Source organism: Electrophorus electricus, chromosome 4, assembly GCF_041902795.1.
Source record: "Electrophorus electricus isolate QZ-2024a chromosome 4, ASM4190279v1, whole genome shotgun sequence".
In the NCBI taxonomy this organism is placed as follows: Eukaryota; Metazoa; Chordata; class Actinopteri; order Gymnotiformes; family Gymnotidae; genus Electrophorus; species Electrophorus electricus.
The window spans coordinates 31,308,643-31,334,444 of record NC_137500.1 but is presented as its reverse complement, the minus strand read 5'-3'; the positions used below and the strand labels follow the sequence as shown (position 1 = coordinate 31,334,444).

The 25,802-nt window shown below is 41.0% G+C and overlaps 1 protein-coding gene and 1 long non-coding RNA gene across 29 annotated transcripts in view; one reads left to right on the top strand and one right to left on the bottom strand.

Moving 5' to 3' along the window:
• Window positions 1-25,802, bottom strand: part of LOC145657565 (uncharacterized) — a 128,762-nt gene that overhangs the window by 71,503 nt on the left and 31,457 nt on the right. The window lies entirely within an intron of this gene.
• The window catches only part of ttn.1 (titin, tandem duplicate 1), a 142,833-nt gene that overhangs the window by 90,976 nt on the left and 26,055 nt on the right, over window positions 1-25,802 (top strand). For all 27 annotated transcript variants that reach the window (XM_081713255.1, XM_081713272.1, XM_081713256.1 and 24 more), the window contains 21 exons: window positions 105-389; window positions 488-787; window positions 874-1,281; window positions 1,365-1,640; window positions 1,767-2,066; window positions 2,161-2,463; window positions 2,555-2,854; window positions 2,939-3,226; window positions 3,362-3,664; window positions 3,758-4,060; window positions 4,159-4,464; window positions 4,695-4,982; window positions 5,077-5,367; window positions 5,494-5,781; window positions 5,874-6,464; window positions 6,565-6,669; window positions 6,766-6,963; window positions 7,060-7,356; window positions 7,460-8,047; window positions 8,127-8,429; window positions 8,613-25,757. In XM_081713255.1, the coding sequence (XP_081569381.1) occupies window positions 105-389; window positions 488-787; window positions 874-1,281; window positions 1,365-1,640; window positions 1,767-2,066; window positions 2,161-2,463; window positions 2,555-2,854; window positions 2,939-3,226; window positions 3,362-3,664; window positions 3,758-4,060; window positions 4,159-4,464; window positions 4,695-4,982; window positions 5,077-5,367; window positions 5,494-5,781; window positions 5,874-6,464; window positions 6,565-6,669; window positions 6,766-6,963; window positions 7,060-7,356; window positions 7,460-8,047; window positions 8,127-8,429; window positions 8,613-25,757 (23,466 nt within the window). The remainder of the gene's footprint in view (window positions 1-104; window positions 390-487; window positions 788-873; window positions 1,282-1,364; window positions 1,641-1,766; window positions 2,067-2,160; window positions 2,464-2,554; window positions 2,855-2,938; window positions 3,227-3,361; window positions 3,665-3,757; window positions 4,061-4,158; window positions 4,465-4,694; window positions 4,983-5,076; window positions 5,368-5,493; window positions 5,782-5,873; window positions 6,465-6,564; window positions 6,670-6,765; window positions 6,964-7,059; window positions 7,357-7,459; window positions 8,048-8,126; window positions 8,430-8,612; window positions 25,758-25,802) is intronic.

Sequence of the window (25,802 nt, the reverse complement as noted above, 5' to 3'; positions counted from 1 at the left end):
AGCAAGTGCTAACAAACCTCAAGAACACACTTTTAACTTTGCACAAAAAATTGTTTTCACTTAAACAGTAATATTTATATATATTCTTATCTTTACTTAAACAGAGGCTCCTGAACTTACTTTGGATGCTGAACTGAAGAAAGGTCTTACAATTAGAGCAGGATGTCCAATACGATTAGTTGCAACTGTGAGGGGACGACCACCACCTACAGTGCTATGGAGGAGGATGGGAATTGATAATGTTGTCAAGAAGGGTCATGTGGATCTCATTGACACAATGACATTCCTTGTCATCTCTGACACCACTCGCGATGATTCAGGCAAATACTCACTGACTGTAACTAGCCCAGCAGGGGAAAAGGCAGTGTTTGTCAATGTCAAAGTACTTGGTACGTACAACACAGACACCAGACTATTGTGAAGCATTATAGTAGCGTGATCATTGTCATTAAGATGTTTCTGATTCATGTCATTTAAATCTTGATAGACACACCAGGGCCTGTTGTTGGCCTGGACGTCTCAGACATCACAGTGGTGTCTTGCAAACTTTCATGGTCCCCACCAGAAAACGATGGGGGCAGTGAAGTGACTCATTACATTGTTGAGAAGCGTGAAATCGATCGCAAGACTTGGGCTACAGTTAAAGCCAACGTGGACAAAACAACATTTAATGTCAGTAATCTTGTACGAGGAACAGAATATTACTTCAGAGTCACAGCTGTAAATGAGTATGGTCCAGGAGTTCCAAAAGCCACACCAAGATCCTATCTGGCCTCTGATCCTATTAGTAAGTATCTCTTTAGATTCTATTGTCAGTGAACTAGTTTGAATGTTGTAGCAGAGTCTGGAGTGTCTTTGTTAATTTTTTTTTAGGCAAGCCTGACCCCCCCCAGAAAGTTGATGTTTTGGAGATTACTAAGAACAGTGCAAAGGTGGGATGGGTGAAACCAATGAGAGATGGTGGAGCTAAGATTGATGGTTACATAATTGAGTACCTTGAACTTCCTAAGCCTAAACTGCCCAAAGAACCAGTGGCAGGTGAAGGTGAGAAAGAGCCTCTTGTGGAGCCTGTGCCCCCACCACCAAAAGTCATTGAGAAAGAACCAAAGGAAGGAAAGAAAGAAGAATGGACACCATATACTGTAGTCAAAGATTTATGTATCTCTGTGGTTGGGCTAAAGGAAGGAAGGAAATATCGCTTCAGAGTGGCTGCACGAAATTCCATGGGAGCTAGTCTTCCCACTGAAACAAAAGAAGCATATGAGATCAAAGAACAAATGTGTAAGTGTCTGGGTTCATTTTGTATAAGGTCATCTGAGCAAATTATTTAACTCTAAAAACTTTGTTTAATGCTTGTTTTTCAGTGGCACCCAAGGTTATCATGCCTGAGCTTATCACTGCAAAGGCTGGAGCAAAAGTGAGAGTTGAAGCTCTCATTTCTGGAAAGCCAGCACCAGTGTGCCAGTGGAAGCGTGGAGATGACAATGTGGTCCCCTCAAGTCGTCTTGCAGTGCACAAGTCCCAGAACTTGTGTGTACTCATCATAAAGGATCTTTCAAGAACAGACAGTGCTCAATATAGCCTTGTTGCGGAGAATAGCTCAGGCAAAGTGGAACAAGTTATGAAAATTGTTGTTAGAGGTTAGTATTTCTAATTATGTGATGTTGAGTTGACAAAAGTTGTTTTTTGTAATAAAGCTCCTGATTATCATTAGTTACAACTGGCTATTCAGAGCATATAATGAATATGAATTTTTTTTTTTAAAGATATTCCTGGACCACCTGAGCCCCCATTTGAAATCAGTGACATTGACTCTGATGCCTGCACACTTTGTTGGAATAAGCCACTCGAAGATGGTGGTAGTAATATCACTAACTATGTTGTGGAGAAATGTGATGTTACCAGAGGTGATTGGGTAACTGCCGTTTCCAGTTGTGGCAAGACTGGCTGCAGAGTTGGAAAACTTGTTCCTGGAAAGGAGTATATCTTCCGTGTTCGTGCAGAGAACCGCTTTGGCATTTCAGACCCCATTACATCTGAAAGGATGATAGCTAAATTCCCCTTTGGTAAGACGAAAATTTGACATATCCACTATTACTTTTACAAAAAGTTTTATAATGACATGATGCTTAGAAAATACAATTTATTTTAATGTTTCAGATGTTCCTAGTGAACCCTTGAACTGCCGCATCACAAAGACAAACAAAGACTGCATGTTTGTGGCTTGGGATAACCCTGAGTCTGATGGTGGTAGCCCTATTACTGGATACTACATTGAACGCAAAGAGAGGAATAGTCTCCTTTGGGTTAAAGCTAATGATTCAGTTGTTCGCACAACTGAGTATCCTTGTGCTGGCTTAATTGAAGGTCTGGAATACACTTTCAGAGTATCTGCAATTAATCGTGCAGGACAAGGTAAACCAAGCCAGAAGACTGATTTTGTCACAGCAAGAACCCCTGTGGGTAAGTTCATGCAGTACACGAGTGAGTCTGCACTTGCTTCTGTACTGCAATTTGTATTAACCTGAAAACATATTTTTGTATGGTGTTGCAGACTCTCCAGGTAAACCAGAAGTACTTGATGTAACCAAGACAACAGTGTCACTGATTTGGAACAAACCAAAGCATGATGGTGGAAGCAAGATCATTGGTTATTATGTCGAGGCCTTGAAGCTTCCTGGAGACAAGTGGATCCGTTGTAACATAAGCACTCAAAATGTACCTCGGGAAGAGTACACAGTGTCTGGATTGGAGGAGGGTGCCCAGTACCAGTTTAGAGTTATTGCAAAAACAGCAGTTAACATTAGCAGGCCATCTGAGGTCACAGACCCTGTTCTAATATCTGCAGAGAATGGTAGGTCTTTTGCCAATGAATTTGAAAACAGTCATGCACATTATTTTTACTATAATAAAACACCACTCTTTTTGTTCCTCACAGTACCTCCTAGAATAGAACTTTCAATCCAGATGAAGAAGATGTTACCACAGAAAGCTGGGTCTGATGTTTGCCTTGAAGCTGAAGTTTTTGGCAAACCAATGCCTAAGGTCACATGGAGCAAAGATGGAAAAGTGTTGAAAGCTGATAAGGAATTGCAGATATCACAGAACAGACACCTATTCTCGCTGAACCTTTCTAAAGTTTCAAAAATTCATACAGGAAAGTACACTGTTCTTGCTGAGAATGCAAGTGGTTCTAAGACTGCAGACATACAGCTCACAGTTTTGGGTGAGTATCTATTAGTATGATATAGTACATTTTCAACTTAAAATTAGCACAGAATGAAGCATTTATATTGTATATGGTCACTGAACAGGATTTATGCTGCTATGTTATGTGAAATTTTTATTGTCCATTCTGTAGATATACCTGGTCCACCTGCTTCTATCAAACTTGAAGAGGTGCTTTCTGATCGCATAAAGTTGAGTTGGACAGCGCCACTTGCAGATGGTGGTTCTCCAATTACAAATTACATTGTTGATAAGCGCGAGACTAGCAGGGCTAACTGGGCCCAAGTTTCTGCCAAAGTCAGTGGTGCTGTAACTGAATTATCTGTGGAGAAGCTGATTATGGGCCATGAATACCAGTTCCGTGTTCGAGCTGAGAACCGATATGGAGCTGGTAATGCCATCATGTCAGATCCTGTTGTTGCCAGGAATCCTTTCAGTAAGCTGTCTCTTCTCTTAGTTTGATATTAAGCCTGTTTTTTGAAAATACATCTATGAAGTTTTTTTTAATGTGTTGCACTTGTCATTATAGCTGTTCCTGGAGCATGTGATCCACCAATAATTACAAACATCACAAAAGAGAAAATGACTGTGAGCTGGAAGGAACCCTCTAATGATGGCAACTCTGCCATTCTTGGATACATGATTGAGAAGCGTGAAACCAAGGAAATCAACTGGACAAAGCTAAACAGAAAACCACTGCTAGAAAGAACGCTTGACGTCACAGGTCTCTCTGAGGGAGCTCAGTATGAGTTCAGAGTTATTGCAGTGAATAAAGCTGGCCTTGGTAAACCCAGTGAACCATCAAGTGCTGCTGCTGCAGTTGACCCTCTTCGTAAGTTTATTTTCAATGGTATCCAGGTAGATATCTGAATTTTTATATTTTTATTAAAATTCTATTTCTGTTAATATCTATAACAATGTCATCAACAGAACCACCTGGCCCACCAGTTTCCCCGAAGGTTACTGACACAAGTAATAGCACTATTAGCGTGTCTTGGACTAAGCCTGCATATGATGGAGGAAGTGAAATTTTGGGCTACCTTGTCGAATGCAAGAGAACCGATGCAACAGACTGGATCCGATGCAATGTCCCAAAGAACCTGCAGGACACATACTATGTTGTTACTGGACTCTTACAGAAATCAGAATACCAACTGCGTGTTAGTGCAGTGAACAAAGTTGGCTTTAGTCAAACATGTGAAGTCCCAGGAAAACATTTCGCAAAGGATGTGCTTGGTATGAATAAAAGAATGATAATGATTTTTAAGAAATCTGAAAAAAATGTATTGTTTAAATAGTAATGGTATTAATAGTTATGGTAAAAAAATTATTTTTAATAAATAGTATTAATTAATGCATTAAAATTTTATCTTGCTTATGAGAATTGCTGTAATTAGTAGTTGGGGCATTTATATTTGGTGCATACTTTATTCTAACCCAAAATATACCTTTTATTTTCATTTCAGTTGCACCTGAGGCAGAACTTGATGCAGAGTTGAAGGATACTTTGGTGTTACAGGCTGGCACTCGAATGAAACTTCATGCCAAAATTAAAGGTCGTCCTATGCCAAAGGTCACCTGGGCCAAGATGAATACCAACATCAAGAACCGACAAGGAATTGTCATCAAAGTCACAGAGAGTGACACAATGGTTTATGTGGATAGAGTGAATCGAAATGATGCAGGAAAATATATTCTCAACCTTGATAGTGTCAGTGGTATGAAGATGTACACAGTTGTTGTCAAGGTTCTTGGTAAGCTCATGGGTGATCATGGGTGCCCTTAATTAATTTTTGAGTTTTGCAACATGAAAATACCTACAATACTGATTTATTCACTACAATGCAGATACCCCTGGTCCACCATTAAACTTAATGGTGAAAGAGACAACAAAAGATAGTGCATCCATCTTTTGGGACGAACCACTAATTGATGGCGGAAGTGAGATCACAGGATATGTTGTAGAAAAACGTGATGCCGAGAGAAAAGCATGGTCCAAAGTATCAACCACTTGTGACAAAACATTTTTCAATATTGAAGATCTGGAACCTGGTAGATCATACTACTTTAGAGTCATGGCTCAGAATAAGTATGGGGTTGGTGAACCTGGTGAAATAGCAGATGCTGTCCGAGCCTCAGGTAAGTAATGTAATTTTTAAAAAATATTTTCAACATGGAATATGCAATTATAATTTCACTATCAGTAATATTAGTTCACTGTCAGTATGAGGGCTGGATGGCTAAGTTAAATCAAACATTTTTCAGAACAACCTGGACCAGTCATGGACTTCAAGGCTTTGCTTGTAACCAGGGATTCTTGCACTCTTTCATGGAAGAAACCTATTTGTGATGGTGGTAGTCGAATCACTGCATATGTGCTTGAAGTTCTTAATGGTGAGGACAAATGGAAGGAGCTTCTAAGATCAAAGAACATGCAGTACAGTGCCAAAGATCTTGTTGAAGGAAGGGAATACAAATACAGAGTAATGGCAACAAATGATGCTGGTGTTGGTCCAGTGAGGGAGCTCACCATTGTGGCAAAGGATGTTATTGGTGAGTGTAGTTCTCTCGCATATGAGATTTGATGTATTAGTTTATTGGTTTATTGATTTTTATTATTAATATTATATTTTTCTATGGTGCAGTTATGCCCAGCTGTGATTTACGGGATTTGCCGAACTTGAATTACATTGTAAAAGAAGGAAGCACCGTTCGTCTGAAAATTCCCATCACTGGTAAACCTGCCCCAACAGTCTCATGGAAGAAGGGTGAAGAAGAAAATTTGACAGACACAGGAAGAGTCTGTGTGGAATCTACTGCTGTTAATACCACTTTGTTGATTCGGGATTGCCAGAGAAGTGATGCCTCAAAATACACCATCACTCTTCGTAATAGCGCTGGTTCAAAGGAGTCCTCTATATTTGTCAGAGTTGTTGGCAAACCAGGAATTTGTACAGGACCTATCAAGTTTAAGGAAGTTACAGCTGATGGAGCCACTTTGAAATGGGGTGTTCCTAAAGATGATGGAGGATCAGAAATTACCAATTACATTCTTGAAAAGCGTGATTCTGTTACCAATATGTGGGTAACTGTTTCCTCAGCAGTGGAGACCAACACCTATAGAGTGTCAGCACTCCATGAAGGAACAGAATATATTTTCAGAGTTTCTGCAGAGAACAAATATGGAGTTGGTGAGGGTCTTAAAGCTGAACCTATGATTGCCAAGCATCCATTCAGTAAGTATACTTATATTACACATATAAGTATACATGTAGTCTCAAATACTCACAGAGTTGCATTGTATTTTCTTAACTTCCATTCAAAATTTTCTGTCAGACGTGCCAGATTCACCCCCTGCACCACAAATCATGAGTATGTGTCATGATTCAGCAACCTTGGCTTGGTCTGATCCAAGAAAAACTGGAGGTTCACCAATCACAGGTGAAAATCTATTTATATTATATGTCTTAACTATAAAACATAGTTTAAAAATATTTATTTAATAATTGAAATACATGTGAAATGTTCTCTTTACAGGTTACCATGTTGAATTCAAGGAAAGAAACAGCATGTTATGGAAGAGAGCTAATCCAGCACCTTTAAAAATGAAAGAATACAAAGTCAAAGGCTTAACTGAAGGTCTGGAGTATGAATTCAGAGTGATGGCTATAAATTTGGCTGGTGTTGGTAAGCCAAGTCCTCCAGTTGGGCCAATAGTTGCCTTAGATGCTATTGGTAAGTACAGCCTGTTTCTAAGTATAGTGTCCACTCAACACAGTTTGACTGTATAGTTACATTGTAAGTTGCTTTAAACCTGTTGGCCTATTTTAGATCCTCCTGGTAAACCTGATGTGATTAGCATCACAAGAAGTACTGTGACACTTCAATGGACTGAGCCTCAGTATGATGGTGGACACAGACTTACAGGCTACATTGTTGAGAGACGTGACCTTCCTGCCAAAGTCTGGGTGAAAGCCAACCTTGTAAATGTTGTGGAATGTGCATATACTGTAACTGATCTGCAGGAGGGTTGCAAGTTTGAATTTAGAATCAGAGCCAAGAACGCAGCTGGTGCAATAAGTCCACCATCTGAGCAAACCGACACTCTTATGTGCATGGATGAATATGGTAAAGCAAATCAAATATATCTTTACTTATTATGTTACTACAGTCATATGTTTTGTGGTTGTAGACAAATATGTGCTTAAATTACTTTGTCTTTAACCCACAGCGGCACCAGCCATTATAATCGATCCAACAGTAAAGGAAGGTCTTACAGTCAGAGCTGGAGACACAATAATCATTAGAGCAACAAGTATTATAGGCAAACCAACACCAATTTCAGCCTGGTCAAAAGGAGGGAAGTACTTCAAGCCATCAGATGTATGCCAAATTGAAACTACTCCTACCTCATCTACTTTGTCAGTCAAATATGCTAGCAGGAAGGATTCAGGGGAGTACACCATTACAGCAAGCAATCCATTTGGTGTCAAAGAAGAGAATGTAAAAGTGACTGTTTTGGATGTTCCTGGATCCCCAGGACCAATTGATGCAAGTGGTATCTCATCTGAAAAGGTTACACTGACTTGGACTCAACCTCATGAAGATGGTGGATCAGCAATTGAGCATTATATTCTAGAGAAGAGAGAAACAAGCCGTCTTCTTTGGACCATTCTGGCTGAAAAGGTTATTGACTGCCACTTTGTGGCAAATAAACTAATCCAAGGAAATGAATATATTTTCCGTGTTTCAGCTGTCAATCGTACAGGAGCAGGTGATTTTTCGCATTCAGAGCCAGTGAAGATGGTGGATAATTATGGTAAGTAACAATGTAAACATAAAAAAAACAGTATACAGTCCCTATTTGTACCTGGCTTCTAAAACATTCCACTTTGTAGGTCCCCCAGGCCCTCCAGGAAGACCAGAAGTGGAAAATATTGGTGGAAAGACTTCAACCATTACATGGAAGAGACCAGCTGATGATGGAGGAAGCGATATTTTAGGTTACATGGTTGAGAAAAAGGAAAGGAAGGGCATGAGGTGGTCACGAGCGACAAAGAAACCAATCCCCAATCTTCATTTTGAAGTACAAGGCCTCACTGAAGGAGCTGAATATCAGTTCAGAGTAGCTGCTGAGAACAAGGCTGGCTTTGGGGAACCCAGCGAGCCATCTCAACCCATTACAACAAAGGTCATGGCACGTAAGTAAATTCATTCTTAAACCAGTATGTATTCGCTACCATTTAATTTTGTAATTTTGCCAGAGCTGTATTTAAATTCACATGATCTGTGAAATCTAACATTTCATTATGAATTAAATATGCAATTTATCTGATCCATGAAATGTAATAATGCCATTTTCCATGTCTTCCTGTGACTGTTAGATGTACCTGGACCTCCTGTCAACCCAAGAGTCACTGATACAACAAAAACATCAGCAGAACTGCATTGGGGTAAACCCCTTGATGATGGTGGCATGGTTGTTACAGGATATATTGTTGAACATAAAAAAGATGGAGAAGAAGCATGGGTTAAGGATACAACTACACCTTTGATTATCACTGAATTTGTTGTCCCAGGCCTGCAGCCTGGAGCAAAGTATAATTTCAGAATTAGTGCAATCAATGCAATGGGAATTGGGGACCCAGCACAAACAATAGACCTAGTTGAAATTATTGAACGTGAAGAAATTCCTGACTTGGAGCTTGATGCTGAATTGAGAAGAACACTAGTTGTCAAAGCTGGAGGGTCTATTCGCATTTTTGTTCCTATTAAAGGGCGTCCAGCTCCTACAGTGACGTGGACAAAGGAAGACACCAACCTAAAAACTCATGCAAATATTGACAATACAGAGTCGTACAGCCTTTTAGTCATTCCTGATTGTAACAGACGTGATGCAGGGAGATATGACTTGACATTAGAGAATGCTGCTGGTAAGAAGACTGCGTATGTGAATGTAAAAGTTTTGGACTCCCCAGGGCCACCTTTGAATCTCAAACCAAAAGCCATTGACAAAGACAGTGTTACCTTGCAGTGGGAAACACCTCTTATTGATGGAGGTGCAAAGGTTACTAATTATATAATAGAAAAGAGAGAAGCTACTCGAAAGGCATATGTTACTGTGGTAACAAAGTGTGGAACATGTTCTGTTAGAATTCCAAATTTGTCAGAGGGCTCAGAGTATTACTTTAGGGTGTCTGCTGAAAATGAGTTTGGAATTGGTGAGCCAGTTGAAACCCTAGATCCCATCAGAGCATCTCAAGCACCAGCTCCTCCTGAAACTGTTGCAATTACAGATGTTACCAAGAACTCAGTTAGTCTTGCATGGACCAAACCAAAACATGATGGTGGCAGCAGAATCACTGGATATGTTATTGAGTGTCAGAAGAAAGGAGCAGACCAGTGGGTTCATGTGACCACTGTGAAGGCATTTGATTTCACTGTAAAGAACTTAAATGAGAATGAAGAGTATGTATTCCATGTAATGGCTGTAAACCTATCAGGAAGAAGCCGTCCTCGTGAAAGCAAGCATGTTATTATAAGAGAACAAAGCACACTACCAGAATTTGACCTGCGTGGTATCTGTCAGAAGACAGTTATAGCAAAGGCTGGAGATGACATAATGGTTGAAGTGCCTGTAACAGGGCGTCCTAAACCAACAATAACCTGGCAGAAAGATAATCAACCACTCAAGTTAGCACAGCGGACAGCAGTGGAAAACACCTCTACTTCTACTATCCTTACTATAAGTGAATGTTTAAGAAATGACAGTGGTGTGTATACAATGACAGGGAAGAATATTGTTGGCTCAGTTACTGACAATATCATAGTCAAAGTGCATGATGTCCCTGGGCCACCTAAAGGACCAATTAAATTAGATAAAATAGAACGTACTTCCATTGAGTTCTCATGGGAGTCCCCTGAAAATGATGGCGGTGTACCAATCAATAACTATGTTGTTGAAATAAGGGAGACCACCAGCCAGACATGGGTAGAACTGTCCTCATTGATCATTCGAACTACATTTAAAGCAACTCATCTAACCACAGGCGTGGAATACCAGTTCCGTGTCAAGGCCAAAAACAGATATGGTGCAGGGCCTCCAATAATCTCAGAGACTGTAGTTGCTGCATATCCATTTAAGGCACCTGGGCCACCAGGTACTCCCAAAGTTGTTGCATTCACCAAGGACACAATGACAGTTGGCTGGAATGAACCAGTTAATGATGGTGGAAGTGAAGTTATTGGATATCATGTTGAAAGGAAAGACAGGAACAGCATTATCTGGCAAAGAATAAGTAAGGCTGTTGTGGTAGGAAACCTGTTCAAAACAACTGGACTGGAGTCTGGCACTGCATATGAGTTTCGTGTGATGGCTGAAAATGTGGCTGGAATTGGGAAACCAAGCAAATCTTCTGAACCTATGCTTGCTCTTGATCCAGTTGACCCACCTGGTCAGCCTATACCAATCTATGTGTCTAAAAATGCAGTTACTGTTCAGTGGGACAAGCCAGAATATGATGGTGGGTTCAAGATTACTGGTTACACTGTGGAAAAGAGAGATCTACCATCTGGACGTTGGATAAGGGCTAACTTCACAAACATTATTGAAAACACGTTCACTGTTAGTGGTCTAACAAAGGATGCTTCCTATGAATTCCGTGTATTTGCAAGAAATTCAGCTGGTGCTGTTAGCAACCCATCAGAACCATCTGATCCAATAATTTGTAAAGATGATATCGAAGAACCCAGAATCATGGTTGATGCCAAATTCAAAGACATTGTGCTTGTTAGAGCAGGAGAAACCTTCAAACTTGATGCTGATGTTGCAGGGCAACCACTACCATCAATGGTTTGGACCAAGGATGGAAAGGATGTTGAAAACACATCTAAACTACAGATAAAAGTGACAGACCTCAGTACTTCCTTGGTTAACAAAGACTCTCTCAGAAAAGATGGAGGTGAATTTGTTCTGACAGCTACTAATGTTGGTGGGTTTGTTAAACATGTCTTCAATGTTAAGGTTCTAGACAGACCAGGGCCACCTGGTGGACCTCTTAAAGTCTCTGACATCACAGCTGAAAAATGTGTTCTTACATGGGCTCCCCCTGCAGATGATGGTGGAGCAAACATCAAACACTATGTAATTGAAAAACGAGAGTCAAGTAGGCTTGCTTGGACAAATGTGGTCACAGACTTACTAGTTACTCAGTACCAGGTAACTAAGCTGCTCAAAGGAAATGAATACATTTTCAGAGTCATGGCTGTTAATAAGTATGGGGTTGGAGAACCACTTGAGTCTGATCCAACAATTGCAGATAATCCTTATGTTCCTCCTGATCCTCCACAAACTCCTGAGATTACAGCTGTCACCAAGGATTCACTGGTGCTTTGTTGGGGAGCTCCTGCCAATAATGGTGGAAGTGAAATCACAAACTATGGAATTGAAAGAAGAGACAGGCTTAGCTTCCGCTGGGTAAAATGCAACAAACAAAAGGTTACTGACTTGCATTTCAAAGTAACTGGACTTGTTCCAGGGCATGAATATGAATTTAGAGTTACTGCTGAGAATGCAGCTGGAGTCAGTTTACCAAGCCCATCCACTCCCTATGTAAAAGCCACAGACACACTGTTCAAACCTGGTCCACCTGGTAACCCAAGGATTTTGGACACAACAAGTTCCTCCATCACACTTGCATGGAATAAGCCAGTATATGATGGTGGTTCTGCAATCACTGGGTACATTGTTGAGACCTGCCTCCCTGGAACTGATGAAGAACAATGGACAATTGTTTCTCCTAAAGATGGACTGAAAGGAACATCATTTACAATAATAAACCTTAAGAAGAATCAGGAATACAAAATCAATGTCTCAGCTGTTAACAATGAGGGTATTGGTGAAGCAGCATCTGTTCCTGGTTCACCTAAAGCAGAAGAAAGGCTTTTACCACCAGAAATTGATCTGGATGCAGATCTTCGTAAGGTTGTGAATATCAGAGCTTGCAACACATTAAGACTTTTTGTGCTAATCAGAGGAAGACCATCCCCAGAGGTCAAATGGTCAAGAGAAAATGATGAACCTTTGGATAGAGCCACTATTGAGAGCACATCATCTTTTACATCACTAATAGTTGGAAATGTGAATCGTTTTGACAGTGGCAAATATAATTTAACTGTGGAGAACAATTCTGGGAGCAAGACAGCTTCTGTAATGGTTAGAGTTCTAGATACACCTGGAGCACCACAAAACCTTAAAATCAGCAATGTTACTAAAGAATCTGTCTCACTTGTATGGGATCCTCCAATAAATGATGGTGGATCCAAGATTAAGAACTATATTGTAGAAAAGCGTGAGGCTACAAGAAAAGCTTATGCTACAATTAATGCTAACTGTCACAAAACAAGTTGGACTGTTGATCAACTTCAGGAAGGATGTAACTACTACTTTAGAGTTCTGGCAGAGAATGAATATGGCATTGGCCTTCCTATTGAAACCATTGAATCAGTCAAGGTGTCAGAAAAACCACTTCCCCCAGGCAAGATTACACTTCAAGATGTTACAAAGACAAGTGTCACTTTGTCATGGGAAAAACCAGAACATGACGGAGGAAGTAGAGTGGTAGCATATGTCGTTGAGGTGCAGAGTAAAGGCAGTGAGAAATGGACACAAGCTGTTGTTGTCAAGGAAACAGAAGCAGTTATTTCTGGGCTAACTCATGGTGAGGAGTATATGTTCCGTGTCTCAGCAAGGAATGAGAAAGGCACTAGTGAGCCACGGCAACTTGGTGTGCCAGTGATTGTCAAAGACCTTGTAATCACTCCATCTGCGAAGCTGTTATTCTCAACATTTAGTGTTCTTGCTGGAGAAGACCTGACAATAGATATTCCATATATTGCACGTCCCCAAGCTGCGGTCTCTTGGGTGAAGGATGCTGCACCACTTAAGCGAACCACCAGGGTTAACTTCTCTTCCACTGAGACCCAGCTGAATCTTGTGATCAAAGAGGCATGTAGAGATGATGTTGGCAAGTATAGCATCAAACTTTCAAACACAGCTGGTGAGACATCTGTGGATATTGGAGTTGTTGTTCTTGACAAACCTGGCCCACCAACTGGCCCAGTAAAAGTTGAAGAAGTAACTGCTGACACTGTGACTATTTCATGGAAACCACCAGAATATGATGGAGGCTGCACCGTTAACAACTATCTGGTGGAAAAGAGAGATACATCTACAATAAACTGGACAGTTGTTGCAGGAAGTCTAGCCAGAACAAAAATTAAAGCTGGAAAACTGAAAACAGGCACTGAGTATCAGTTCAGAATCACTGCTGAAAACAGACATGGGAAGAGTTCTCAGCTTGTCTCAGAGTGTGTTGTTGCACAGTACCCATACAAACGTCCAGGTCCACCAGGAACACCTTTCATCCATTCTGCTACCCGAGATAGTATGGTTGTGATGTGGAATGAGCCAGTAATTGATGGAGGAAGCACAATATTGGGATATCATCTTGAACGTAAAGAAAGAAATAGCATTTTATGGGTTAAGCTCAATAAAGGTATTATCCAGGACACAACTTACAAGACAACAGGCCTTGAGCAAGGACTTGAATATGAATTTAGGGTATATGCTGAAAACATTGTTGGTGTTGGAAAGGCAAGCAAAATTTCAGAGGGTCATGTTGCACGAGATCCTTGTGATCCTCCTGGTACACCTGAGGCAGTTAAAATCACAAAGGATTCCATCACAATCACATGGACAAAGCCTGAGTATGATGGTGGAAGCAAAGTTACTGGCTATGTTGTTGAGAAGAAAGAATTGCCTGAAGGACGCTGGCTGAAGGCAAACTTCACTAATGTTATTGAGACAGAGTATTCTGCCACAGGTCTTACAGAGGACAAGAAATATGAGTTCCATGTCATTGCAAGAAATGCAGCAGGAGTTTTTAGTCTTCCTTCTTACAGCACTGGACCCATTACTGCAAAGGATGAGATTGAACCACCCCGCATCAGTATAGATCCACAGTACACACAGACAATCATTGTAAATGCAGGTGAGACCTTCAAGATTGATGCAGATGTTCATGGCAAACCAGTACCAACAATTTACTGGATGAAGGGAGATCAAGAACTTGGAAATACTATTTATCGTGAAATTAAAAATACTGACAACTTTGCATGTTTGTCTGTAAAAGAGGCTAAACTTGCCGATAGTGGCCAGTACACCCTGCTGCTGAAAAATCCAGGAGGTGAGAAAGCCGTCCATGTCAATGTTAGTGTGCTAGATAAACCTGGAGCACCCGAGGGTCCCATTTTCATCACAGGTGTTACTAGTGATCAGTGCTTTCTTGCTTGGAAACCTCCTAAACAAGATGGTGGAAGCAAAATCATTCACTACATTGTTGAAAGAAGAGAGACAAGCAGACTGATTTGGACTGTTGTTGAACCTAAATATCAAGCTGAAACTTTGAAAGTAACAAAACTCCTTGAGGGCAATGAATACATTTTCAGAGTTTTGCCTGTGAACAAGTTTGGAGTTGGTGATGCACTTCAGTCTGATCCAGTCCTCATTAAAGATCCATTTATGCTCCCAGATGCTCCAAAGGGAATAGAAGTCTCAAATGTCAAGAAGGATTCAATGGTCTTAAGTTGGGAGGCACCTACAAGTAATGGTGGTACTCCTATTACTGGATACATAATTGAAAAGCATGACAAGGAAGGTGTTAGATGGACTAGATGCAACAGGAAAACAGTCACTGATCTAACATTTAAAGTTACTGGACTCCTTGAAGGCCACCTTTATGAATTCAGAGTTGCAGCTGAGAATGCAGTTGGGGTTAGTGAGCCTAGCTCATCAACAGTATTCTATAAGGCTCTGGATCCTGTGTTCAAGCCTGGCCCACCACATAATCCTAAACTGACAGACACAACCAAATCTTCTGTGTCACTTGCATGGGGGAAACCTATTTATGATGGTGGGTGTGAAATCCAAGGATATATTGTGGAGTCCTGTGAGGTAAAGTCTTCACAGGAAGGTGAAGCTGCAGAAGGTGTCATTTCTGAAGTATGGGCCATATGCACACCACCAACAGGTGTTAAGTCAACATGCTTTACAGTGGAGAAACTGAAAGAAAAACAAGAATACAAATTCAGGGTTTGTGCAGTTAACAAGGTTGGTATTGGTGAGCATGCAGATGTTGCTGGCCACATTGTTCCAGAGGACAAGACAGAAGAACCAGATCTTGATATTGATCTTGAGTTCAGAAAACTTGTCAGCATTAAAGCCGGAGGATCTCTCAGAATTTTCATTCCAATTAGAGGACGTCCCCAACCACAAATTAAATGGGAGAAAGATGAAGGCTCGATTAAAGAGACAGCACAAATTGAGGTTACAAGTAGCCATACTATGCTTGTGGTTGATAAAGTCAACAGATCTGACAGTGGAAAGTACACTGTGTTTGCAGAAAACTCTTCTGGAGTAAAGTCTGCAACTATTAGTGTGAAGGTTCTTGACACACCTAGTGCTCCCAATAACCTTAAAGTACAAGAAATTACAAAGGAGTCAGTAACACTGTCATGGGAACCTCCAGCCTTGGATGGTGGAGCTAAGATAAAAAATTACATTGTTGAGAAGCGTGAAACTACAAGAAAAACTTTCTCTGCTGTTGTGACAAATTGCCATATATTGTTTTGGAAAATTGAACCACTTCAAGAGGGGTGCAGTTACTATTTCAGAGTTCTTGCAGAAAATGAACATGGCATTGGGTTACCTGCAGATATTACAGATCCTTTGAAAGTATCAGAAGTTCCACAGTGCCCTGGAAAATTAAGTGTTGTAGATGTTTCAAAAACAAGTGTATCTCTTGCTTGGGAAAAACCAATACATGATGGTGGTAGTAGAATTCTTCAGTACCTTGTTGAAATGCAAGTGAAGGGCAGTGAGAAATGGTCAGGTTGTGCTAATGTGAAATCATTAGAGGCTGTTATTAGTAATTTGAACCCTGGTGAAGAGTACACATTCAGGGTAATTGCTGTTAATGAAAAGGGAAAGAGTGATCCAAGAACCCTTGCTGTGCCAGTGCAAGCAAAGGATCTTGTAATTGAACCTGATGTTAGACCTGCATTTAGCAACTACAGTGTTCTTGTTGGAAAGGACCTACAAGTTGAAATTCCAGTTTCTGGACGCCCCAAACCAAAAGTCACCTGGACAAAGGATGGCACAGCCCTTAAATTCACAACAAGAGTGAACATTTCCAGTACACAACAAAGCACGACTCTTAGTATCAAAGAAGCTGCCCGAGAGGATGGTGGCATGTATGGAATTAGTGTTTCCAATGTTGTTGGACAAAAGGATGCAACAGTTGAAATCATTACCCTTGACAAACCAGGCCCACCATCTGGCCCTGTAAGATTTGATGAGGTAACATTATCAAGCATTACACTATCATGGGATCCACCAAAATATACTGGTGGTTGTGCAGTTTCAAACTACATTGTACAAAAGAGAGACACAACCACCGCTGCATGGGAGAATGTTGCTGTCTCCATAGCAAGAACAACATTGAAGGTACCCCGACTGAAAACTGGTGCTGAGTATCAGTTCAGGATTATTGCTCAAAATAGATATGGCAAGAGTTTTGCTTTGGATTCTTCAACTGTTGTTGTTCAGTACCCATATAGAGAACCAGGCCCACCTGGAACTCCATTTGTTTCATCCCTATCGAGAGATCATATGATTGTTGAGTGGCATGAACCAATTTCAGATGGAGGCAGCAGCATTATTGGATACCATCTTGAAAGAAAAGAGAGAAACAGTATTCTCTGGACCAAGATAAATAAGACACTAATTCAAGAAACAAAATTCAAAACCAGTCCTTTAGAAGAAGGTATTGAATATGAGTTCAGGGTCTTTGCTGAAAATATTGTTGGCATTGGTAGGTGCAGTAAAATCTCAGAGGGCTATGTGGCTCGTGATCCATGCGATCCACCTGGTACTCCAGAAGCTATTCATGTAAGTAAGAATTCAATAACAATCCAATGGACAAAGCCAGAATATGATGGAGGAAGTGTTATAACTGGTTATACCATTGAGATGCGTGACCTCCCTGAGGGACGCTGGACAAAAGCTAGTTTCACAAATGTTATTGAAACCCACTTTACTGTCAGTGGGCTTACAGAAGGAAACAAATATGACTTCAGAGTATTTGCAAAGAATGCTGTTGGCACTATCAGCAAACCGTCCTACAACAGTGGACCTATTGCTGCATTGGATGAAGTACAGCCACCCAAGTTTTCAATTGATCCTGAATATACTCAGACTCTCATTGTGAATGCTGGGGATTCTTTCAAACTTGATGCAGATGTTCATGGCAAACCAGTACCTACAATCCAGTGGCTCAAAGGTGATAAAGAAATTGAAAACACAATCAGGTGTGAGATCAAGAACACTGATACTAGAGCTATGATTATCATAAAGGATGCACTCCGAAATGATGCTGGTGACTATACTCTTCAACTCACTAATGTTGCAGGCTCCCAGACTGCTTCATTCCAAGTGAAAGTATTGGATAAACCCAGTACACCCGAAGGCCCACTTCATGTCACAGGACTGTTGAGTGATAGATGCACATTATCATGGCGTCCCCCTCAACATGATGGAGGAAGCACTGTCACTCATTATATTATTGAAAGACGTGAAACAAGTCGTCTTGCCTGGACTGTGGTTTCTAGTGACTGTAAAGCAACAATGTACAAAGTTACAAAGCTTCTAGAAGGCAATGAGTATACTTTCCGTGTTATGGCTGTCAACAGTTATGGTGTCAGTGAGCCAATCAATACTCCATCTGTGTTAATGAAAAATCCATTTGTAGCACCTGGATCACCACAGATTTTGGAGGTGACTAACATTATCCGGGATTCCATGACTGTGTGCTGGAGAGCCCCTGAAACCGATGGTGGAAGTGAAATTGTTGGCTATATTATTGAAAAGAAAGACCGCTCTGGTATTAAGTGGACTAGATGCAACAGACAGAAAGTTACTGATGTATGTTTCAGAGTTCAAGGTCTGATAGAGGATCATGAATATGAATTCAGAGTATCAGCAGAAAATGCAGCTGGAATTGGTGAACCAAGTTTACCAACATCATACTATAAGGCCTGTGATCCTAAATATAAACCTGGCCCACCCACAAATGCACATGTGATTGACACCACAAAGAACTCTATTTCATTGGCATGGGGAAAGCCTCTTAATGATGGCGGAAGTCCTATTCAAGGATACATTGTTGAAATATGTAAAGCTGAGGAGGAAGAATGGACATTGTGCACTCCCCCTACTGGCTTGCGAGTTAATAAATTTGAAATCACTAAACTAACAGAAAAACAGCAATATAAAATTCAGGTATGCGCCATAAACAAATTAGGTGTGGGTGAGCCTACAGTTATTCCTGGGACTGCCAAACCAGAGGACAAACTTGAAGCTCCAGAAATCCATCTTGATTCAGAATTGAGGAAAGGCATAGTTGTGCGTGCTGGAGGATCAGTTAGAATTAACGTGCCTTTCAAGGGGAGACCAACACCAGAGATCAAATGGACTAAAGATGAAGGAGAGATGTCAGAGAAGATAATGATTGAGAAGGGTCTAAACTTCACACAGCTTTCAATGGACTCCTGTGACAGAAGGGATTCTGGAAAATATACAGTTACCCTGCAGAACAGCAGTGGTTCTGTGTCTGAATTTGTGGCAGTAAAGGTATTGGATACACCAGGAGCCCCCTTGAATCTGGTAGTGAAAGACATTAAGAAAGACTCTATTACACTTGTTTGGGATCCACCACTTCTTGATGGTGGTGCAAAAATCAAGAATTATGTTGTTGATAAGCGGGAATCCACAAGAAAAGCATATGCTAATGTTACAACCAAGTGTACCAAGACAAGCTATAAGGTAGAAAATCTTGCAGAGGGAGCTATGTACTACTTTAGAATTATGGCTGAAAATGAATATGGAATTGGTTTACCAGTTGAAACAAAGACTGCATCAAAGGTCTCTGAAGTACCTCTACCAGTTGGAAATGTTACGTTGACTGATGTCACAAAAGTCAGTGCATCTCTGTCTTGGGAAAAACCAGAGCATGATGGTGGTAGCAGGATTGCAGGCTATTTGATTGAAATGCAGCCTAAGGGAACGGATAAATGGAGCGTAGCAACATCTATCAAAACATGTGAAGCCACAGTCACTGGACTGACAGCTGGCCAGGAATATATGTTCCGTGTTCTTGCTTTCAATGAAAAAGGAAAGAGTGAGCCAAAGCCCCTTGCTGCTCCTGTCATTGCTAATGACTTAACAATAGAGCCAAGCCTAAAAGTACAGTTCAATACATATAGTGTCAAATCTGGTGATGATCTCAAACTGGAAATACCTGTCTTTGGTCGTCCCAAACCAAAGGTTACTTGGATGAAGAATGGAGAAACTCTTAAAGTAACATCTAGAATCAGCACTTCAAACACACCAACATCAGCAATTCTACAGATAACTGAAGCCAGTAAAGATGACTTTGGAAAGTATGCAGTTACTGCAACAAACAGTGCTGGTGCTATTACCGAAGAAATTGGAATCATTATCCTTGATAAGCCTGGTCCACCAACAGGCCCTATTAAAATAAATGAAGTAAGTAATAGTTTTGTTACAATATCATGGGAACCTCCTTCATACATGGGAGGCTGCCAAGTAAAGCATTATATTGTTGAAAAAAGGGACACCACTACAACTACATGGGAAGTTGTAGCTGGATCAGTTGCCAGAACATCTCTTAAAATAACAAAGTTAAAAACAGGTGCTGAGTACCAGTTTAGAGTCATTGCAGAAAACAGATATGGAAAGAGTACCTCACTGGAGTCAAAGGCAATTGTTGTTCAGTATCCGTATAAACCTCCTGGGCCACCGGGAACTCCATATGTCAAATCTGCCACCAAAGATCAAATGATAATTGAGTGGAATGAGCCCGTCAATGATGGTGGAAGCTCAGTGATTGGCTACCATCTAGAAACCAAGGAACGAACTAGTATCCTGTGGACAAAGCTGAATAAAACTCTCATTACTGACACAATGTTCAAGATATGCAATCTGGAGGAAGGTGCTGGATATGAGTTCAGAGTATGTGCTGAAAACATTGTTGGCATTGGAAGACCCAGCAAGGTTTCTGAGAGCTTTGTTGCTCGTGACCCATGTGATCCACCTGGTACTCCAGAAGCAGTTGCTGTCTCAAAGAACCATGTATTAATCCAGTGGACAAAGCCTCAATATGATGGTGGCAGCAAAGTTACAGGATACATTGTTGAAAAGAGGGACTTACCTCAAGGGCACTGGATGAGAGTCAACTTCACTAATGTGATTGAAACTGAATTTGCAATCACAGGCTTAACAGAAAACCAACAATATGAATTTAGAGTAATTGCAAGGAATGCTGTTGGCATTTTCAGTGAGCCGTCTGACACCACTGGGTCAATTACTATGACAGATGAAATTGAACCTCCAAGTGTATCAATTGATCCTAAGTACAAGGATGTCATTGTTGTGAATGCTGGAGAAAATTTAGTACTTGATGCAGATATCCATGGAAAACCCTTTCCTGCTGTCCAGTGGTTGAAAGAAGGAAAGGAAATAGATAAAACACTGCGCATTGAATTAAAAACAACCAAGAAATCTGCATCTATTACAATCAAGGACTGCACAAGAATAGACAGTGGCCATTATGATCTTGTATTAAGCAACAGTGGTGGAACCAAAACAATCCCAATTGTGGTAAAGGTTCTTGATAGACCAGGACCTCCCACAGGACCACTGCATGTAACTGCTGTAATGGCTGATAGATGTGATCTGTCCTGGGCTGAACCCTCTCAGGATGGTGGTGCCAATATATCTCACTACATTCTTGAGAAGAGAGAAACTAGCAGGTTATCATGGATTCTGGTTGCTTCCAGTATTCAAACTATCAGTTACAAAGTGACAAAGCTCATGACAGGTGATGAATATATTTTCAGAGTTATGGCTGTTAACAAATATGGCATTGGTGACCCTCTAGAGTCTGGAGCAATAATTGCTCGCAACCCATACAAACCACCAAGTGCACCATCGGCACCAGAAGCAATTGAGATAAGCAAGGATTCAATGATTCTATCATGGAAAGCCCCAGACAGTGATGGTGGAACCAAAATTATTGGTTATCATTTGGAGAAACGTGACAAAGATAGTGTAAGATGGACCAAATGTAATAGACAGAAGTTGTCTGACTTGAATTTCAAAGTGACTGGCCTTTCAGAGGGGCATTTCTATGAGTTCCGTGTAGCTGCTGAGAATGAAGCTGGTGTAGGAGAACTCAGTGATATATCTCTGTTCTACAGAGCCATTAATGCCACAACTCCTCCTGGTCCACCATATCATCCTAAAGTGACAGATTATTCTTGCTCATCTGTGTCCTTGGCTTGGGGTAAACCAGCCAGTGATGGTGGTGCATACATTAAAGGTTACATTGTTGAAATGAAAGAGATCTCTGCAGAAGAATGGACCATATACACACCTCCATCTGGTTTACAAGCAACAAAATTAACAGTGGAAAATCTTAAGGAAAATGCAGAATATAACTTCCGTGTCTGTGCCATTAATTCTGAGGGAGTTGGTGAACCTGCTGATGTTCATGGCTCTGTAATTGCAGCTGAAAAAGTTGAAGCGCCAGAGATTGAACTTGATGCTGACCTTAGGAAAGTTGTTTCAGTTCGTGCAGGTGGATCACTTCGTTTGTTCATTAGAATTAGAGGTAGACCTGAGCCATCTGTGAAATGGGAAAAAGAAGAGGGTACTTTAACTGAGCGTGCACTGATTGAGTCCACAAGTTCATACACCATGCTTGTAATTGATAATATCAATAGATTTGACAGTGGAAAATATGTTTTGTCTCTTGAAAACAAGAGTGGTTCCAAATCATCATTTGTGAATGTCAGAGTACTTGACTCACCAAGTGCACCCCAAAATTTTGAAGTCAAAGATGTTAAGAAAGATTCAGTGACACTCTACTGGGATCCTCCTCTTACTGATGGTGGAGCCAAAATAACCAACTACATTGTGGAAAAGCGAGAATCTACAAGGAAAGCGTATACAACTGTCACAAGCAACTGCACACAAAATGTCTTTAAGATAGAGGAATTGCAAGAGGGAGGAATTTTCTACTTCCGAGTGTGTGCTGTAAATGAGTATGGATTTGGTCTGATGGCAGAAACAAAGAGTCCAGTCAAAGTTGCCCAGGTACCTATGCCTCCAGGAAAGGTGACTCTTGTGGATGTTACCAAGAACAGCGCAACTCTCACTTGGGTAAAACCTGCACATGATGGTGGCAGTAAAGTCATTTGCTATAATGTAGAGATGCAACCAAAAAGCACTGATAAATGGGCTGTGTGCTGCACAGCAAAAGTTCCAGAGGCTACTGTGACTAACCTTACTCCTGGTGAAACATATTCTTTCAGGGTATTTGCACTGAATGAGAAAGGCAAGAGTGAACCCCAAGAACTTGGTGTGCCCGTTTCTGCTAAGGACATAGAAATAGAACCCTCAGTTAATCTGCTCTTCAGTACTTTCAGTGTGAAGGCTGGAGATGCTCTCACTGTTGAAGTTCCTGTAAGAGGCAGGCCTAAGCCAGTTATTTCATGGAAGAAGGATGGCCTTCCTCTTAAGCTAACAAGCTCTCTCACAGTAATCAATACCACCACATCAAGCAAGATTGTTATAAAGGAAGCTGCCATTGAGCATGTTGGAAAATATGAAATCACCCTTGCCAATACAGCAGGCACCATTTCCACAGACATTAACATTGTGGTTCTTGACAAACCAGGTCCACCAGCTGCAGTAAAGGTTGATGCTGTTACTGCTGATAGCATTACACTATCATGGACACCCCCTGAATATGATGGTGGATGCTCCATCAATAATTACATTGTTGAGAAGAGAGATACCAATACAACAGAGTGGCAGATTGTATCAACAAATGTTGCCAGAAATTCACTCAAAGTGACTCGACTAACACTTGGTTCTGAATATCAGTTCCGTATATATTCAGTGAACCGCTATGGAAAGAGTAAATCTATTGACTCTCCTGCAATTACTGCAGAATATCCATTCAAGCAGCCTGGCCCACCTGCTACACCCCGTGTGGCTCATGCCACCAAGTCCTTTATGACTGTAACATGGAACGAACCAGTGAACGATGGTGGTAGCACAGTTCTTGGATATCATTTGGAGCGTAAAGAGAGGAGTAGTATTTTGTGGACAAAGATGAACAGACTTCTCATCAAAGATACTGAATTCAAAGTAACTGGCCTTGAAGATGGTATGGTCTATGAATACCGTGTTTATGCTGAGAATATTGCTGGTATTGGAAAGGTTAGCAAAGTCAGTGAAGCTGTAGCTGCAAGAGATCCTTGTGATCCCCCTGGTCAACCAGTAGTTACAAGTATTACTAGATCTTCTGTATCCCTGTCTTGGACAAAGCCTGAGTATGATGGAGGAGCCAAGGTTACAGGATACATCATTGAACGTAAGGATCTTCCACAGGGTCGCTGGACCAGATGCAATTTCACCAATATTCCTGAAACTTACTTTGATGTTACTGGGCTCACTCAAGATCAGCAATATGATTTCCGTGTAACTGCAAAGAATGCTGCTGGACTGTTCAGCGAGCCATCTGATAGCACAGGCCCTATCACAGTCAAAGATAATGTAGATCCACCTCGCATTATGATGGATGTCAAGTTCAGAGATGTTGTGGCTGTGAAAGCAGGCGAGACCCTGAGGATCAGTGCTGACATTGCTGGACGCCCGCTGCCAGTGGCATCATGGTCAAAGGATGGAAAAGAGATTCAACTCAGGGCAAGAATTCAGATATCTGCAACAGACACTAACACTATGATAGTGGTGAAAGACTGCATAAGGAGTGATTCTGGACAGTATGCCCTAACATTACAAAATGTTGCTGGAACAGTAACAACACCAGTGAAATGTTTGATCCTTGATAAACCAGGACCTTCAGCAGGACCACTGTCAGTCACTGACCTTACAAGTGAAGACTGCACATTGTCATGGGGACCACCACAAGAAATTGGTGGTGCAGAAATTACTCACTATATTGTCCAGAAAAGAGAGACTAGCAGTCTGGTATGGACAGTTGTACATGGAGAGGTGAAATGTAGAACATGCAAAGTCACAAAACTTCTCAAAGGCAATGAATACATCTTTAGAGTTTTAGCTGTAAACAAGTTTGGACCTGGTGAACCTCTCGAAAGTGAAATGATCAAAATCACTGATCCATTCACTTTTGCAACAGCACCCACAAGTGTAGACATTACAAATGTGACCAGTGAGGAGATGACACTAACCTGGGCTAAGCCTGTTTCTGATGGTGGTAGTGCAATCTATGGGTATGTAATAGAACGACGTGAGAAATCAAGCCTTCGATGGGTGAGAGTCAACAGAGGGCTTATAAAAGACCTAACAACTGTAGTATCTAAATTAAGAAGAGGGTGTGAATATGAATTCAGAGTCTTTGCAGAAAATGAAGCAGGTTTAAGTCCTGCAAGTGAACCATCTGTCTCAGTGAGGGCAGAGGATGCATTACTTCTGCCATCTCCACCAACTAAACCAAAGATTTTGGATCACACAAAAAGCTCAATTACTATTGCTTGGAATAAGCCATTATCAGATGGGGGCACTCCAATACATGGATACAGTGTAGAATACAAGAAAACAGATGCTGAGGAATGGGTTGTTGCCATCCAGATGACAAAGAGCTTAGAGTTCACTGTCTCTGGTCTCACAGCTGATGTGGAATATGTCTTTGCAGTTAAATCAATAAATAAACTTGGACTTAGTGAGCAATCTCCAACTTCAGAGCCACAAGCAGCAATAGACAGAAAGGAAGAACCAGTATTTGATGTTGACATTGAGATGAGAAAAACTTTAATTGTCAAGCATGGCAATTCTTTTACTCTGAGAGCACCATTTAAAGGAGTACCTGTGCCTTCCATAACATGGCATAAGGAAGGAGTTGATCTCAAATCAAGAGCTACCCTAGAAACGGCTGCAACATACACATCCCTTACTATTGAAAAGGCAACAAGAAATGACACAGGACAATATATTGTTACACTGGATAATGGTGTTGGAATTGTATCTTTGCCAATGGTTGTTAAAGTTCTTGATTCTCCTGGGCCACCAATGAATGTGAAGATTAAGGATGTCACAAAAGACTCAGCCACAGTTACTTGGGAAATTCCAGAGAATGATGGAGGAGATGCTGTGAAAGCTTACCATGTTGAGAAACGTGAAGCAAGCAAAAAGGCCTGGGTGTGTGTGACAAATAACTGCCGCAATCTCATGTACAATGTAGAGGATTTGCAAGAAGGTGCCGTCTACTACTTCAGAGTGATCGCAGAGAATGAATTTGGTATGGGTGTACCTGCCGAGACAAAAGATGGAACTAAAATTACAGGTAAGTCTATTACCAATTTGACTCAGTAATGATCTATTGGGATTT